At 40.2% G+C, this 14,147-nt stretch overlaps 2 protein-coding genes across 4 annotated transcripts in view; both read left to right on the top strand.

Moving 5' to 3' along the window:
• riox1 (ribosomal oxygenase 1) overlaps nucleotides 1-2,235 on the top strand; it is a 6,958-nt gene extending 4,723 nt beyond the window's left edge. The window contains exons 8-14 of the mRNA XM_005731130.2: nucleotides 188-398; nucleotides 711-815; nucleotides 908-1,049; nucleotides 1,150-1,270; nucleotides 1,365-1,464; nucleotides 1,550-1,636; nucleotides 1,833-2,235. Coding sequence (XP_005731187.1) covers nucleotides 188-398; nucleotides 711-815; nucleotides 908-1,049; nucleotides 1,150-1,270; nucleotides 1,365-1,464; nucleotides 1,550-1,636; nucleotides 1,833-1,892 — 826 coding nt within the window. The 3' untranslated portion in view covers nucleotides 1,893-2,235. The remainder of the gene's footprint in view (nucleotides 1-187; nucleotides 399-710; nucleotides 816-907; nucleotides 1,050-1,149; nucleotides 1,271-1,364; nucleotides 1,465-1,549; nucleotides 1,637-1,832) is intronic.
• Nucleotides 2,236-4,153: 1,918 nt separating this feature from the next.
• On the top strand, nucleotides 4,154-13,179 carry cpsf2 (cleavage and polyadenylation specific factor 2). Of its 3 annotated transcripts, none has more exons than XM_005731129.2 (15): nucleotides 4,154-4,456; nucleotides 4,932-5,098; nucleotides 6,730-6,889; nucleotides 6,989-7,094; nucleotides 7,186-7,315; nucleotides 7,406-7,521; nucleotides 7,658-7,845; nucleotides 8,000-8,290; nucleotides 8,454-8,554; nucleotides 8,891-9,094; nucleotides 9,215-9,367; nucleotides 9,588-9,810; nucleotides 10,011-10,325; nucleotides 11,682-11,816; nucleotides 12,762-13,179. In XM_005731129.2, the coding sequence occupies exons 2-15, from the start codon at nucleotides 4,950-4,952 to the stop codon at nucleotides 12,852-12,854; spliced, it is 2,364 nt and encodes a 787-aa protein (XP_005731186.1). In that variant the 5' UTR covers nucleotides 4,154-4,456; nucleotides 4,932-4,949; the 3' UTR covers nucleotides 12,855-13,179. The 3 variants fall into 3 exon arrangements, with proteins under 3 accessions (XP_005731186.1, XP_005731185.1, XP_005731184.1); XM_005731128.2 differs by having other exon boundaries at nucleotides 4,154-4,519; XM_005731127.2 differs by having other exon boundaries at nucleotides 4,154-4,565.
• The last annotated feature ends 968 nt before the right edge of the window (nucleotides 13,180-14,147 follow it).

Raw genomic sequence — 14,147 nt, 5'->3', positions numbered from 1 at the left:
CATGTGATGTCTGTGTTATGTGTGTAAGGTCGGGGGGGGGGTCCCATTTTCACTGCAGGGCAACCTGCTTGTGACAAATAAAGCTTGATTGATTGATTGATTGATTGATTGATAAATTACTGATTTGTGGAAATAAAATGGTCTCTCTTGCTTGGAAAAGAGAATTATAAATAAATATAATTAATGCTCAGGGGTGTCTGCTTTGTGATTTCTCTTCAGCAAACTTCGACCAGGCAGACATTGGTAAGCCGATCCTAGATGTGGTGGTAGAAGCCGGAGATCTCATCTACTTCCCTCGAGGTTTTATCCATCAAGGCAACTGCCTACCAGATGCACACTCTCTGCACATCACCATCTCCTCTTACCAGAAGAACAGCTGGGGAGATCTGCTGCAAAAGGTAAAAAAAAAACCTCCCTGTTTCCCCCTGTGATGCATGCAGATGAAGACAACGGCCGAACTCTGAAACAAGTACCAGTGCCAGTAGTGAGCAAAAGGGTATAAATCTTGCATCCAGCATGAAGTGGTTTTGCATTGCAGGTGAAGAGTAATAATCAAAGCAGTCTTTCCTGCTGACAGATGATACTAATGATTTCTGGTGGAGAGTATTTCGCTGACGGTTCATACATCACCTGTCTTTCTTAACCTAAGGATTGCCTAAGACAGTTATACTTACAAAGGGGTATTCATAATTTACTGCTCTTTTTTTCAGCTGGTCCCAGCAGCATTGGAAGTAGCAATGGAGGAGGACGTGGAGTTTAGACGGGGTTTACCTCTGGACTACCTGACGTACATGGGAGTACAGAACTCCGACAAGGTATTTAAATGAAGTGATTTTTACCAACTTTTCAGGTGTTGTCCTCATTTACTCCCAATTACTAGCTAAAGACAAAACTTATCCTTGTGTAGGAAGACCCGCGCAGGGCAAAGTTCTTCTCTAGAATTGATAATCTGATGAAGAGGCTAACAAATTACGCACCACTGGATGCTGCTGTTGATCAGAAGGCTAAAGATTTCATTCATGACTGCCTTCCTCCCACTCTCACTCCAGGTATGTGATGGAGAGAGCTGTAATTGTTGCATTAGGTTTTTTTTAATGAGCTGCATGTCACGATATTGCTTTTGATTCTAATTCATACCATCATTTACAGATGAACTGGTCACCAGTGTGAAAGGAGCACCTACGAGGTGGGAAGGTGGACAAGTAAAGGATGTGGGTGTACACATCACTACCCAGACTCAAATCAGAATTCTACGTGCTCAGTGTGCCCGGTAACACAGATTTTTTTTATTAACTATATGTTAAGGCTACCAATTAAAGCAGAAAAGAGTCATTGTCATTTGTCTTGTAAATCTTTATTGCCAGGTTATGCAATGACGGAGATGCGGTTCATCTTTACTACACCACTGACAACTCCAGAGTTTACCACAAAGAGCAGCTCAAGAGTTTTGAAATAAAACCAGAGGTAAAGATTGGTAGATGTGTTTGTCATCAAATGTCAGGTCTCGTAAACTGTGCTAATGATGGGGTTGACTTGTTTTTCCTCTTAGTACACAGATGCTGTCGAGTTTTTGATCCATTCATATCCCGGCTTTGTGACAGTAGGAAGCCTCCCATGTGAATCTGCGCAGGACAGGGTAATTATTACCTTCACACAGTCTGTTATGTTTAGTTTTGTTTTTGGCAGAAGGTGTCTCGTATGTGGCAGCTTATCTTCAGTGTTTTAGATGGGTACCTGTATAAACGGGGTTTCTGCACAGTGAAATCACTTATTTAGTCCTGTGTTTCTCATTAGTGGTTGATCCTCATGTTTTTCCCTTTACTTTTTCCCAGATTGCTTTGGCTGAACTACTTTTTGAGAAGGGGATTATCCACACTGCAGAACCACTGTAGCACTAGATTCTTCCATCATGGTGACTGCATGAAGAGATCAAATCACTTTATACAAAATAAGATCTTCAGTGGAGAGCATGTCTGCTCAAAGTAGCCTTCATTAGCTCGACTGGAAATGGATAATGCATTTGTGATTTTGCTGTTCAACTAAAAATAAATTTTTTTTATATCGTTTTTGTCTTGTACAACCAGAATCATTAACAAGTACCAAATGATTTCAATTAATGGCATCTTTATTATTGGTTGATACAACTCAAAAACAGAGGTACAGGAGTCTTCTTAAATATTGTGATTTGAGGACACCCATTCGTTCACACCACACAGGCTTTCAAGTAGAGAGCAGTCTACCTCCAGGTCACCTCCTCTCCAGGCTTCAGTTCCCTATAAAAAGAAGAAAAATTTGAAGTTTTGTAAGATGTTTGGCTTTCACAGAACAGAATGATGTATGAGCACAGTTTTACACCAGAAGATCACTACTGGAGTTATCGGCTGAAAGTGGAAAAGTGCAGAAACAAAGTGTTATATGGTAATCTATTAAAGTGGATTTGCATAGATATAGAAGGCAGTTGGTTATTAATTGAGCCTTTTTTAGGAAAAAAAAAAAGGAGATAGGAGTCAAAGTAACCTTAAGGATTTATAGCACTAGCTTTTTAGGAAAATTTACAGGTGGATTTTTTTATGAAATTGCAGATTTCATGTATTTATAACTTTGCCCAATTGAAAATATCCATGCACTAAACTAATAACTCCAGACCATGGGCTATTGTGTACACAGTGACAAACATCACCATGAATTCAACATAGTAGCTTGTCTTTAAATTCAAGAATAACCTGAGGGGTTTGTTTTGTTTTTATTTGGGGAACAGTCACTCGTTCTTACCTTCCATACAAAGCACTCTTGTTTCTGAAAGCTGTCAACTTCTGGTCCTGTTGCTTGTCAAGGTACCATCCAATGACAAAGCCTGTGGGGACAAATATGTGCGCCCAGTACTGGCGGGCAAAGGCTGCCAAGTTCACCATGGTTCCTACCTAAAAAGAAAAAGAGCATGGGTTTTATACTCCCAAATTAAACTTATGATTGCAGTTGTGCATTCATATTTGTATAATAAGAAGAATGGATACAGGAAAGCACAAGCATAAATGATACAAGAACATTTACCACTATTGCTGAACAGCCTAATCTCTGTTTAAGCTATTTGAAAGGCTAAATACTAATATAGCAATATCTTATTGCTTTCTTTTAAGATACGCCATTGATACACTGGCACCACATAGATACCCCTGTTAAATAAACAAATCAGTTATTAAATCATGATTTTAAATGAGGCTCTCAAATGAATAAGGGTAAAAGTTAACTAAAATAAAATTAAGGGAAATACTGTTAAAAGTGTAGGAAATCAGATCACTTACAACTGAAGTGACTTATTAAAAGTAATAATGAACCCAACGACAGCTTTCTGCTTTTAATTCCATTTCTTTCCATTTAGTTACACAGATTTAGATTTTGCATGTACTCGGGTTATCTTTGTCTAATGTTAAAATTTGTTTGATCTCAAACATTTCAGTGAAACAATTTTTTTTTTTAAACTAAGATCAGGAAAGGGAGAATGCTTTTTATATTGTGCCACCATCATTATTTTGATCATGCTGCGAGTCCCAACCATTAAAAGAGACGTAATGTTTAGCAACATGTAGTATTCTGGGGGTAGCCCATGTTCATAGATTTAGAGGACCTGCAAAAAACTTCTAGAAAACAAAATTAGCTAATGTTGTCAACTAAAAATGACAGACATTTTCTTGCACAATAAGCACAACAACCGAGTGTCTTTAAACGCCTACTTTAGATTCTAAGAATGTGTACACCTTGACAATGATTTACAACACTTCTTTATGCATTTCAATGAGGTTTGACAGGCAAACCTCATTAAATGCACATCAAGCTATGTCAAAGAACAGACCACGGTAGCCATGCATTACATTACAGATATATATATATATATATATATATGAAGCTGAATACTAAATATCCGGTAAGTCTGCAGATCGTTCATCACAAACTTTTGGTATCCTAGAGAGAGGCACTTGGCTAGCTAGCCTGTCAGCTAGTTAGCCTTAGCAATATGTTTCAAGATGTAGTTAAGGATTATTTCTAAGATGCACTGGTTACTGTATTTTCAGTACAACAAACACACATTAAAACGCACTGGCTCGACCAAAAAAGAATAATGAATGTAATATTAATATCTAAAATAATACCTTCTGTTTACACCAGCCGCGGCCTTCAGTTCCTCATTCAGCAAGCGAAGGACATCGGATTCTACCAACTGTAAACTTACGACGAGGTGGTTTCATATTTTTAAATAATACATTTTGATGTCAAAGCACAAGTAGTGGAATATTAGATACGATCCAACACTGAAACTATGATGTTAAAGGTGATGTGTTCAGATACCTTTCGAAAAAAATCTAAATGTAGTGTTTTAGAAGAGATTTAGAATTATTTAGTAACGACACCACCATTTGTGGTATGCTCCTTTGCCCTCTCACACATGATGCAGCGGCAAGTATGTCTGCCGCTATCAAAAACGCGAGCCAAAATGGTTTAATTTGGGAATAACAGAAAAAAGGTTGTTTTTTATTCCAGAAGACTAATCCATTATTTTACAATTAATGGTATGGTGCACGCTCCTTTGTTAGTTCATTTACACTCATTAGCTAGCACTGTAAATACACTTTGCTGGGCAATCTGCTAACAACTCTAAGCTAGCTGTGGCTAGCGACAAAACTATGTTTACATTATATTTACTTACAGCCTGTAAGCTGCATACATCACTGGTTAAAATTGTGCAACATTACGCTATTAGCCTCACACAGATTTTAATGGCAAACTCCAACCATGGTTGTGTTTGTTTTCTTTGTTGATTAAATTGAATGACTTTTCGCAGAGTCGCACTCACACATAAAGAGCCACGGGCCTTAGAGTTAGTAGGAAAGGTTTCGTGGTGAGGATAACATGCAAGCACAAATCTTATATTTCAGCTCGACAACTGAAGAACCATGACGTCCATTATCAAGCTGACAGCCGTGTCAGGGGTTCTGGAGGAGTCTGCCCTTTGTTACCTGCTGCAGGTGGATGAATTCCGTTTCCTCTTGGACTGCGGGTGGGATGAGAACTTCTCCACGGAAATCATAGATGCTATGAAGAGGTCGGTATACCGCCAGTCTTTCAAAAACAGTTGATGTTTCTATTTTTTTTAAACTCTTAGCAAAAAGTAAATGTGCCTTTATGAACTCACTAAACAGTACACCCACAGCAGTCTGGTTTATTGATGACTGACCTCCCCACCGTGAAGTAGGGGAAAGAAAGCTTGTGCCGACTTTTTTACTGACATAAAAAAAAGTTTATAATACTACTACTGCCCGTCACCCCTCCCAGGGTATGGGCTGCCAAAGGTAGATCTCCAGAGATTTCTGTCCTGGCCATTCTTTCTAGATGGGTCCAGGTGTAGCCCATCATTTATAATACTATAGTAAAGAGCTTCTAGTCCACAGATTATATGGTTCTGTTTGTTGGTTTCTGTCATACCACATATTAGACGATGGATGTAGGTTTTGTTTGAGTCTGAAAGTCATCTGCGAAGAAATCTTAACATCAAAAACCCAATGTACCTCACTTACATGTATGTTGAATTTGTACTTCTTCTGTCTCATCTTGTAGTAGAAGAATATCAGGCACAAGGAGATGGTTTAACATATATGGAGAGATTTCCAAATTTAGTCCTTTGCTTGTTTATGCTTTCATTAGCATGGATAAATGTATGTCTTCTAATTCTTGCTCTATTGCTGTTTCCTATACATTTATACAACATGAATTATCTAATTAATACTCTAATGGCAATTTTGTAGCTGTTAAGATTTTCACTGGGCGAAAGAATTAGATTAGAAGGACAGTTCCAGTTGAACAGTTTGGAGACAAAATGCGTGTGTGTGCCCTATCAGCACTCCAGTTGTAAAACCCTGTGTATTATAGTGCTTTATCACCAATGAGGAATTTCATACTCATTTCTAACTGTATCGGTTGGATGAACATCTATAGAGTCAAAAATAAAAGGCACAGCTCTACTCTTGAGGCTTCCAAACTACCTAAACTCTCCTCTCTTCTCACATCTAATAACAACAGCTACAGAGACAGTGGTTGAATTGTAACTTGCAGAGAAAAAATGTTTTTTAAAGTCTTATTTTAGTGCAAACTCAGGCAACCTCTAAATTGATTTTTACACAATAGCTATCTTAACACCAGGAGTATCAGAAGTAACCCTTGAAGCTCTTGCTTATAGAGCAAAATGACTGGGTTTGTATCAGAAATTGGTGAGGGTGGTCTCTGCCTATTCAGTTACCCTTGGAAAAAACCCCAAAACTATTTCAGTGGTTGTCACGTCTTTATTGATATGTATTGAGGTATCAAAACTCATCATTAAGGGTACAGGGCAGTTCATGAAATGTCATCTTTGTTGCGGGGGAAAGCATTAAACACAACTTTAAATATTTCCCATGTGCACATGTTAGTTGGCTTTGTTTCTGGAACTGTGCACCTTCTAATCTTGAATGAATCGCAAACTGTCCTCAAAGTAGAGGCCACTAGAAGCCTATATTTCCCTTGTAAAATGTAAAGCTTTATTATCTGTTTGAACTCCTTGTGAATGCGTATTGTTCTCCTTTAAAGAAGAAATTTTGATCTTGTGAGACGAGACTGTGCGATTGAATAAAGATTTGAATTAAACCACTCCACTTTTCTCGGACTTGAACCTGCTGCAATGCTCTTTTTCCCCCTCTCCAGACATGTTCATCAGGTCGACGCTGTGCTGCTCTCCCATCCCGACCCCATACACTTGGGAGCCCTGCCATACGCTGTGGGCAAACTGGGGCTGAACTGTACTATCTATGCCACGATTCCTGTCTACAAGATGGGGCAGATGTTTATGTACGATCTGTATCAGGTAAGAAGGGGATATGGGTAATGCATGATTTAATTAACAGAGGTTCTTTTTGGCTTGATTACCATTACTTTATTAAATTCTCTCTTTCTTTCCATGTAGTCCCGAAACAACAGTGAAGATTTTACACTGTTCACACTTGATGATGTGGATGCTGCTTTTGATAAGATCCAGCAGCTGAAATACTCTCAGATTGTCAATTTGAAAGGTGTGTTTTATTTGCAGAATAGGTGTTATTCCCTGTTTATGCACCACATATAACAATGTGATTGTTTATGTATTTTTTTTTTACCTGACAGGAAAAGGGCACGGTCTTTCCATTACTCCTCTTCCAGCCGGTCACATGATTGGAGGCACTATTTGGAAAATTGTGAAGGATGGGGAGGAGGAGATTGTTTACGCCGTGGACTTTAACCACAAGAGAGAAATGTAAGCAAAGAAAACGTTAATGTGAAATGAAATTTTATTGCTTTTAGTTTGGCTCATTGTTAATGCATTCTTTTTCTCTGTGTACTCCAGCCACCTCAATGGCTGCTCACTGGAGAGCCTCAGCCGTCCATCCTTACTTATTACAGACTCCTTCAATGCGGCGTATGTACAACCACGTCGTAAGCAAAGAGATGAGCAGCTACTTAGTACGTATCAATAGCCACTGGGCGCTTTAACACTAACACTATTACATCAATAATATGCGAGTTCATACTGCCATATTCTAACGGTTACAGATTTTATTATGTACATTTGTAATTCTCTTTTTCCGTTCTTCCACAGCCAATGTGATGGAGACCTTGCGTGGTGATGGCAATGTCCTTATTGCCGTAGATACAGCTGGGCGTGTGCTGGAACTGGCTCAGCTCCTGGACCAGATTTGGAGGACGAAGGATGCTGGGCTCGGAGCTTACCCACTCGCTCTGCTTAACAATGTTAGCTACAATGTAGTGGAGTTCTCAAAGTCCCAGGTACCGTTAACTGTTTGTTTTTTTTCACATCGGAGAAACTATTGAAATATTCAGATTTTTCCAGTCAAAACTTTCATTTTGTTACAGAGAGAGCACAGCAAATAATACATATTTGTTATAATTCATGAATTCATTAATCACTGATCCTTTCTAGGTGGAGTGGATGAGTGACAAGCTCATGAGGTGTTTTGAGGACAAGAGGAACAACCCGTTCCAATTCCGACATTTGACCCTGTGCCACAGTCTGGCAGACCTGGCCCGAGTACCCAGCCCCAAGGTGGTGCTCTGCAGCCAACCGGACCTTGAGTCAGGGTTTTCTCGAGAACTTTTTATCCAGTGGTGTCAAAATGCAAAAAATTCCATCATCCTGACGTACCGCACCACACCTGGAACCTTAGCTCGCTACCTCATCGACAACCCTGGAGAAATGATGCTGGATCTGGAGGTGAGGCCTGCAGTCATAATGTTGATTTGCTGTACCAGAGGGTTGATATCTGCCCCATGGGAAGCTCCTGATGCTAATATGCAGACCCGGCTTAGGAAGATACAAAACGTGTCAGTTTGTCGTTTACACCGTATCCATTTGCCACTTTTTCTTGTTACAACAGGTCAAGAAGAGAGTAAAACTCGAAGGCAAGGAGCTGGAAGAATACCTGGAAAAGGAGAAACTTAAGAAAGAAACTGCTAAAAAACTTGAACAAGCAAAAGAGTAAGTTTCTACAGAATAAGACGTGAGATGACTCGTAGCTTAAGGGTTGCATGTATTTTCTCTGTGACGCTTTTGGTGTTACAAAACGTTTCATCAGTCAGTTCACGAGTACGACAGCAAATTAGGTTTGGAAAAAATGCCATCACAAATGCAAACTGTGGTCTAGACTGCAAATCTCAAGCATGCTGTTTAAAAGGAAATCTGTAACTGCGAGATGAGTCATAACATTTTTATGACAAACATTTATATTCTACTACCGAGCAAAAATACGTTGTCTGCTCTTAGATAAATTAAACTTTTAAGTATAGAATTAATATTTATTTTATGGGTTTGCAGGGTGGATGTGGACTCCAGCGATGAGAGCGATATGGATGATGATCTGGATCAGTCGGCTGTAGTAAAAACCAAACACCACGATTTGATGATGAAGGGCGAGGGCAGCCGTAAAGGCAGTTTCTTCAAACAGGCCAAAAAGTCATATCCAATGTTCCCCACACACGAGGAGAGAATCAAATGGGACGAGTATGGAGAAATCATCAGGTACTCGATACTAATGCACAAAAACATCAGATGACTGATGAATCCAGGAGGCCACTAATGTGAAACTCGGACTTTTATCAATGATAATATAATAATAAAAACCAATGTTACCTTTTAAAGGCTAGAGGAGTTTCTGGTTCCTGAATTGCAAGCCACAGAGGAGGAGAAGAGCAAATTAGAATCTGGTTTGACCAATGGAGATGAACCTATGGACCAGGATCTGTCTGTAGTCCCCACAAAATGCATCTCAAGCATAGAAAGTCTTGAAATAAGGTCAGTGATTGTTGTGATAATTTGGCTGTGTTTTCTCAGCCATTTTAACTGGCCATTGGCAAACAGTACAGTAGAATCCACCTCCACGTGATTGAATATCAACCTGTATGATGCTGAAAATTGTTATGTGTAGTCAACAAGTCTCTGGTGTCTCTGGCGCAGTTCTTGTCCTAGCAAGGGTAGTGTTGAAAGGCTTGACCTCATCTCTGTTTCTTCACAGAGCAAGGGTCATGTACATAGACTACGAGGGTCGCTCTGACGGGGACTCCATAAAGAAGATTATCAATCAGATGAAGCCCAGACAGCTGGTGATTGTTCGTGGGCCACCAGAAGCCAGTCTGGACCTGGCAGAGTCCTGCAAGGCTTTTAGCAAGGACATCAAAGTCTACACGCCTAAACTGCAGGAAACTGTGGATGCCACTAGTGAAACCCACATCTACCAGGTTAGCTTCATTTAAGGCCTGTGTAATTATATTTTTAATAAAGTGTGTTTATTTGTCTTTTTCCCCCAAAATTTAGTAATGGGTGCATTTGATCTTATAGCTTAAATGTGTTTTATGACCTTAAATATGAAGTATTGTGTTGCAATCCTTCCAAGACTCGTCAGGGTCTTTATACTATCTTGTTTTCTGTCCTGGTAAAGGTGAGGTTAAAAGACTCCTTGGTGAGCTCTCTGCAGTTCTGCAAGGCCAAAGACACGGAGCTAGCGTGGATTGACGGTGTGCTGGACATGCGTGTAGTGAAGGTGGATACCGGCGTGATACTGGAGGAGGGTGTGAAAGACGAGGCGGAAGAAAGCGAGCTGGCTATGGACATCGCCCCCGATCTTGACATTGACCCCATCAACATAGCAGTCACGGCACAGCGAGCCATGAAGAACTTGTTCGGAGAGGACGAGAAGGAGTTTTCCGAAGAGAGTGATGTCATTCCCACGCTGGAACCACTGCCACCAAACGAGGTGGGGAGCAGAAATCTTGCTGTCTTGAATGATTTTGCAGTTCTTTTTGATGGTTTATGTTGCATAATGCATCCACACACTGTATTTAAAAGCTGGACAATCTTCCATGTATTTCTAACTTTTCTTTTTAAAACTTTAAGTTTGACTTTCTTTCCATCTCCAACCATGCCCATATTTGGATATGCTATCACAAGCTAGCTTGGTTAGCAATGTGCTATTGTGTTTTCTAGTGATGTGAAATGAGATGTTAATTTTGGCTTGTGCAAAACAGCAAATTTCTGTACAGCTGTTTTGCTGTACAGAAATTATACTTAGATTAAGACTGATTGTTACATGTGACTCATAGAGTAGCCCTACTCTAATCTATTCATCGTTTTTTTGGAAGGGGGTTTCCCCCAAGGGGCCACATAAAAATCAGGACTATGCACGGCCGCACCAATATGCTGAACTTTTTGGCCTGCAAAATAACTGTCGCAATACTGTCACATTCTATTGAAGAACACTTGAAATTTGCAACATATAAACAAGTAGAAAAACATTTATGATCTCATAAATCAAAGAAAAGAGTGGACAAATTTTCACACAGAGTTCTCACCCCCCTGTCGATCAATAGCCATTTAAGGCATGTTTTCATTGACTTTACTTTTCAAGCCTAGGGGCTACAGCCAACTCTCATGAACCATCTTTAGCTGCTCTGAGATAGTCTCCTAATTGTGAGCTCACAAAATTCTGCTTATATCTTCCAGCTCTAAACTTTTTCTCTTCGTCTCCCAGTGTCAGGCTCTGCACATGTTCTAAACACGTGTTTGAGTGGAGGACTTTCAAATATTCACTTTCAAGTTTATTTTGCTGCTGTAGAGTTGTTAGATATTTTTGAATGAGAGATCAAACACAGTCTGTTTTTCCCAGTGTGCCCCAAACATTTAGATGGGTCAGTGATGTTGTACGAGTGAGTGGTCCCACCTCTGAGTGCGAAGAAAGCTAAAGAGGGTGGAACGAATGCTAAATAGGGCGCTTTGTTTCGATTCAGCTCAGAGAGAATATGTGATCGTAAGGCTTGTTTTTGCTGCTGCTCATTTTGACAGGTAGCCTCATTTCCTTGCAGTAATGCAAATTGTTTTGGCAAATGAAACAACATGAGCAGCATGTGACTTTTAGGCCCAAATAGCTGCTACAATTAGTGCATAAAACTTATTTTGGCATTTTAATGTCATTTGACCAACGTACGATGCAGAAATGATCCCTGAAAGAAAACTTTTCCCAAGGCTCGTGATGTGATTGTGATAGTCTGCGTCCAAAAGAGTGAATAAGGAGTCTTTGTAGGAAAAGTTTGACCCTGTTTCACTCTCTCTTCAGATGTCAGGGCATCAGTCTGTGTTTATCAACGAGCCTCGTCTGTCTGACTTCAAGCAAGTCTTGCTGAGAGAGGGCATCCAGGCCGAGTTTGTGGGAGGAGTGCTGGTATGCAACAACATGGTGGCCGTCCGCAGAGTAAGTGTCCTTCCTTCCCATGAAAGAATACTAGATAGATAGAAAACCAGTCAATTAGTCATATTAAACCTGCCAGTGTTTCAAATAATTGTGTTTTAAATGCTGTTTGAAAGACTTTACACTCTTTACACTCTTGGCTATAGTGACATGAGACTCTGAGCCATCGGATGCAGCGATGCACAGTTGAAAATTAATCGCATGAGACACACTAACAAAAAATTACAACAAACCGTCCTTGTCCATTTGTTTGATTATAGATTGTGGATCCCGAGCAGTTCCTTACGGTGCACTGAGCACGTCATTTCATATGTCATGGGAAAGTCTGGGGTGTAGAGAAAAACAGGTGGAAGCAATAGGCTGTAAATCTGCTTCCTGTTTTCTCTTAAAGTGTATTTGCATGAACAGGAGGAAGAAAACTGGTTTTAATGTTGATACTCTGTAGGTACCTGACTGTTTTTCTAAGACAGACTTGAAAAATTGAGTACTTTAACGTTTCTTTACTTAAGCACAAATACCCCAAATGGTAGTTTATACACAAAGAGAAACAAATACAGCGTGCGTAAGTAGGCTACCAAAGCCCCAGCAGCAAATTAAAACATCTCACCTCAGACAAAAGATGCAAATAAGAAACACAAGCAAAGCTTCAGAGCTACAGAGAAAGTAGGAGTGAGCCAGGATACTAACAAAAACCTGCATAATTGACAAGAACTTAAAATAGATGCAACCCAGAAAAGGAAATCAAAGAGAGCCAAGACTCGTAAAGGAGTGCGGTGTTTAACTGTAAAATCTTGATGCAGATTCATTAGACGCTTTCATCCAAGTTTGTAGGAAGGAATGGGGAACACACTTGTTTTTAAGGTCTGGTGTGATGTACAAGGCTGGTGAAGGCTTGCTGTGTGAGGACCTGGTGGATGACCTGTGCATGTTTGCGCTCTCTTTGTCCAGACGGAGGCCGGACGCATTGGCCTGGAAGGCTGCCTGTGTGACGACTACTATAAGATCCGGGAGCTGCTGTATCAGCAGTACGCTGTTGTATAGCTGCAGCAGAGCACACCATGGAAATACAGAGACAAGCCTTTACAAGGACTTTACCCAGAGAAGATGCGTGTACCTCTTCCCGATGAGCAGTTCCGACTGTTTCACTGCAAACCGTGTTGAACATTTTCCTTTTCCTGTACCTTTTATAATTTCTTTTCCAGGTAATTTTTTTTTATTGGTAGTTTACCTCAATAATGGCAAAGGCAGATGCTTCCATGGACTGACATCTTTGTGTGAACAGATTCTGAAGTCCTCCCTCTTTACAATCACATCCAAGTAAATGTTTTGGGCCTCCAGATCTGTCATTAAAAATCTTTTTTTCCAAGATGTATTTCTGTTTGTCTTAAATGTCCATAACTTCAAATGCTGGCTATTCAGTCCTACAGTTATGTTGTGTCACTTGCCTATTCACGCATTCATTACTGCTTATATAAGGTAAAATCGAAAACTTCTCAGAATCCTTACTGGGCTGGCATGTATATTGTGCTTTTTCAGTGTTATTGACCACTCAGAGCACTTTATACTACAAGCCCACATTCGTATTTCACATATACTCATACAGGACTTTATGCTGTGCACTTAAGCTCTTTATCTACCTTCCATTCACACCTACGGCCACTTTAGATTCACCACTGCACTTCTTTGGGCTGTGGGAGGAAGCCAGAGGAAGCCCACACAGGCACAGGGAGAGCACGCAAACTCCACACAGAAAGGCCCCGGCCTACCTGGAGATTCGAATCCAAAATGTGGCCGATTTAATTCGATAATCTTCTCTTCCACCTCTGTATGTTTTCACTGCGCACGGCAGAGGCACACTGGCAAGGAAAGAGAACAGGGTTCCAGCAGTTTGGGCTTGACAAAGCTCCAGAGCTTCATATTAGTTCTCTCAGAATCTACACTTTGAGATGAATTCAGATCAACTGATATTGAGGAATAAACACACAACCAAACAGAAATCCAGACAATGATAAACCTAACCAGTGCAAAAATGAAAATAAGCCAATAAGCAAAACTAACTGCAGACTGATAACACAAAAAAATAAGCATATGATGTGTCACATATGCTGATCGGTCTATCACTACAAATACTTTGCTACCTATTAGTTTAGCTAGTTGTGTAGTGACACCAGATGGAGACATTTTTCAGCTGTATGTAAGCAGCCTCTGAATACCCATATCAAATCTGCCCATGCAGCAGGACCATTTGTAATACAGCGCCGAGATGACATTGTCCCCGCAAGTGATAATTGGGATTGAATATAATTCAGCCTGCTTGTAGTAAGCCAGGATTAC

The sequence above is a fragment of the Pundamilia nyererei genome, unplaced genomic scaffold (genome assembly GCF_000239375.1).
Source record: "Pundamilia nyererei isolate P.nyererei 1_Seehausen unplaced genomic scaffold, PunNye1.0 scaffold00041, whole genome shotgun sequence".
Taxonomy (NCBI): Eukaryota; Metazoa; Chordata; class Actinopteri; order Cichliformes; family Cichlidae; genus Pundamilia; species Pundamilia nyererei.
This window is presented reverse-complemented; position numbering and strand designations above follow the sequence as displayed.

Excerpts from the sequence above, each read along its gene's own strand:
- cpsf2 (XM_005731129.2), top strand. The coding sequence starts at position 4,950 with ATGACGTCCATTATCAAGCTGACAGCCGTGTCAGGGGTTCTGGAGGAG. Across the intron at positions 6,890-6,988 it reads TTATGTACGATCTGTATCAG|TCCCGAAACAACAGTGAAGA; the intron begins GTAAGAAGGGGA and ends CTTTCCATGTAG. Across the intron at positions 11,817-12,761 it reads ACATGGTGGCCGTCCGCAGA|ACGGAGGCCGGACGCATTGG; the intron begins GTAAGTGTCCTT and ends CTCTTTGTCCAG.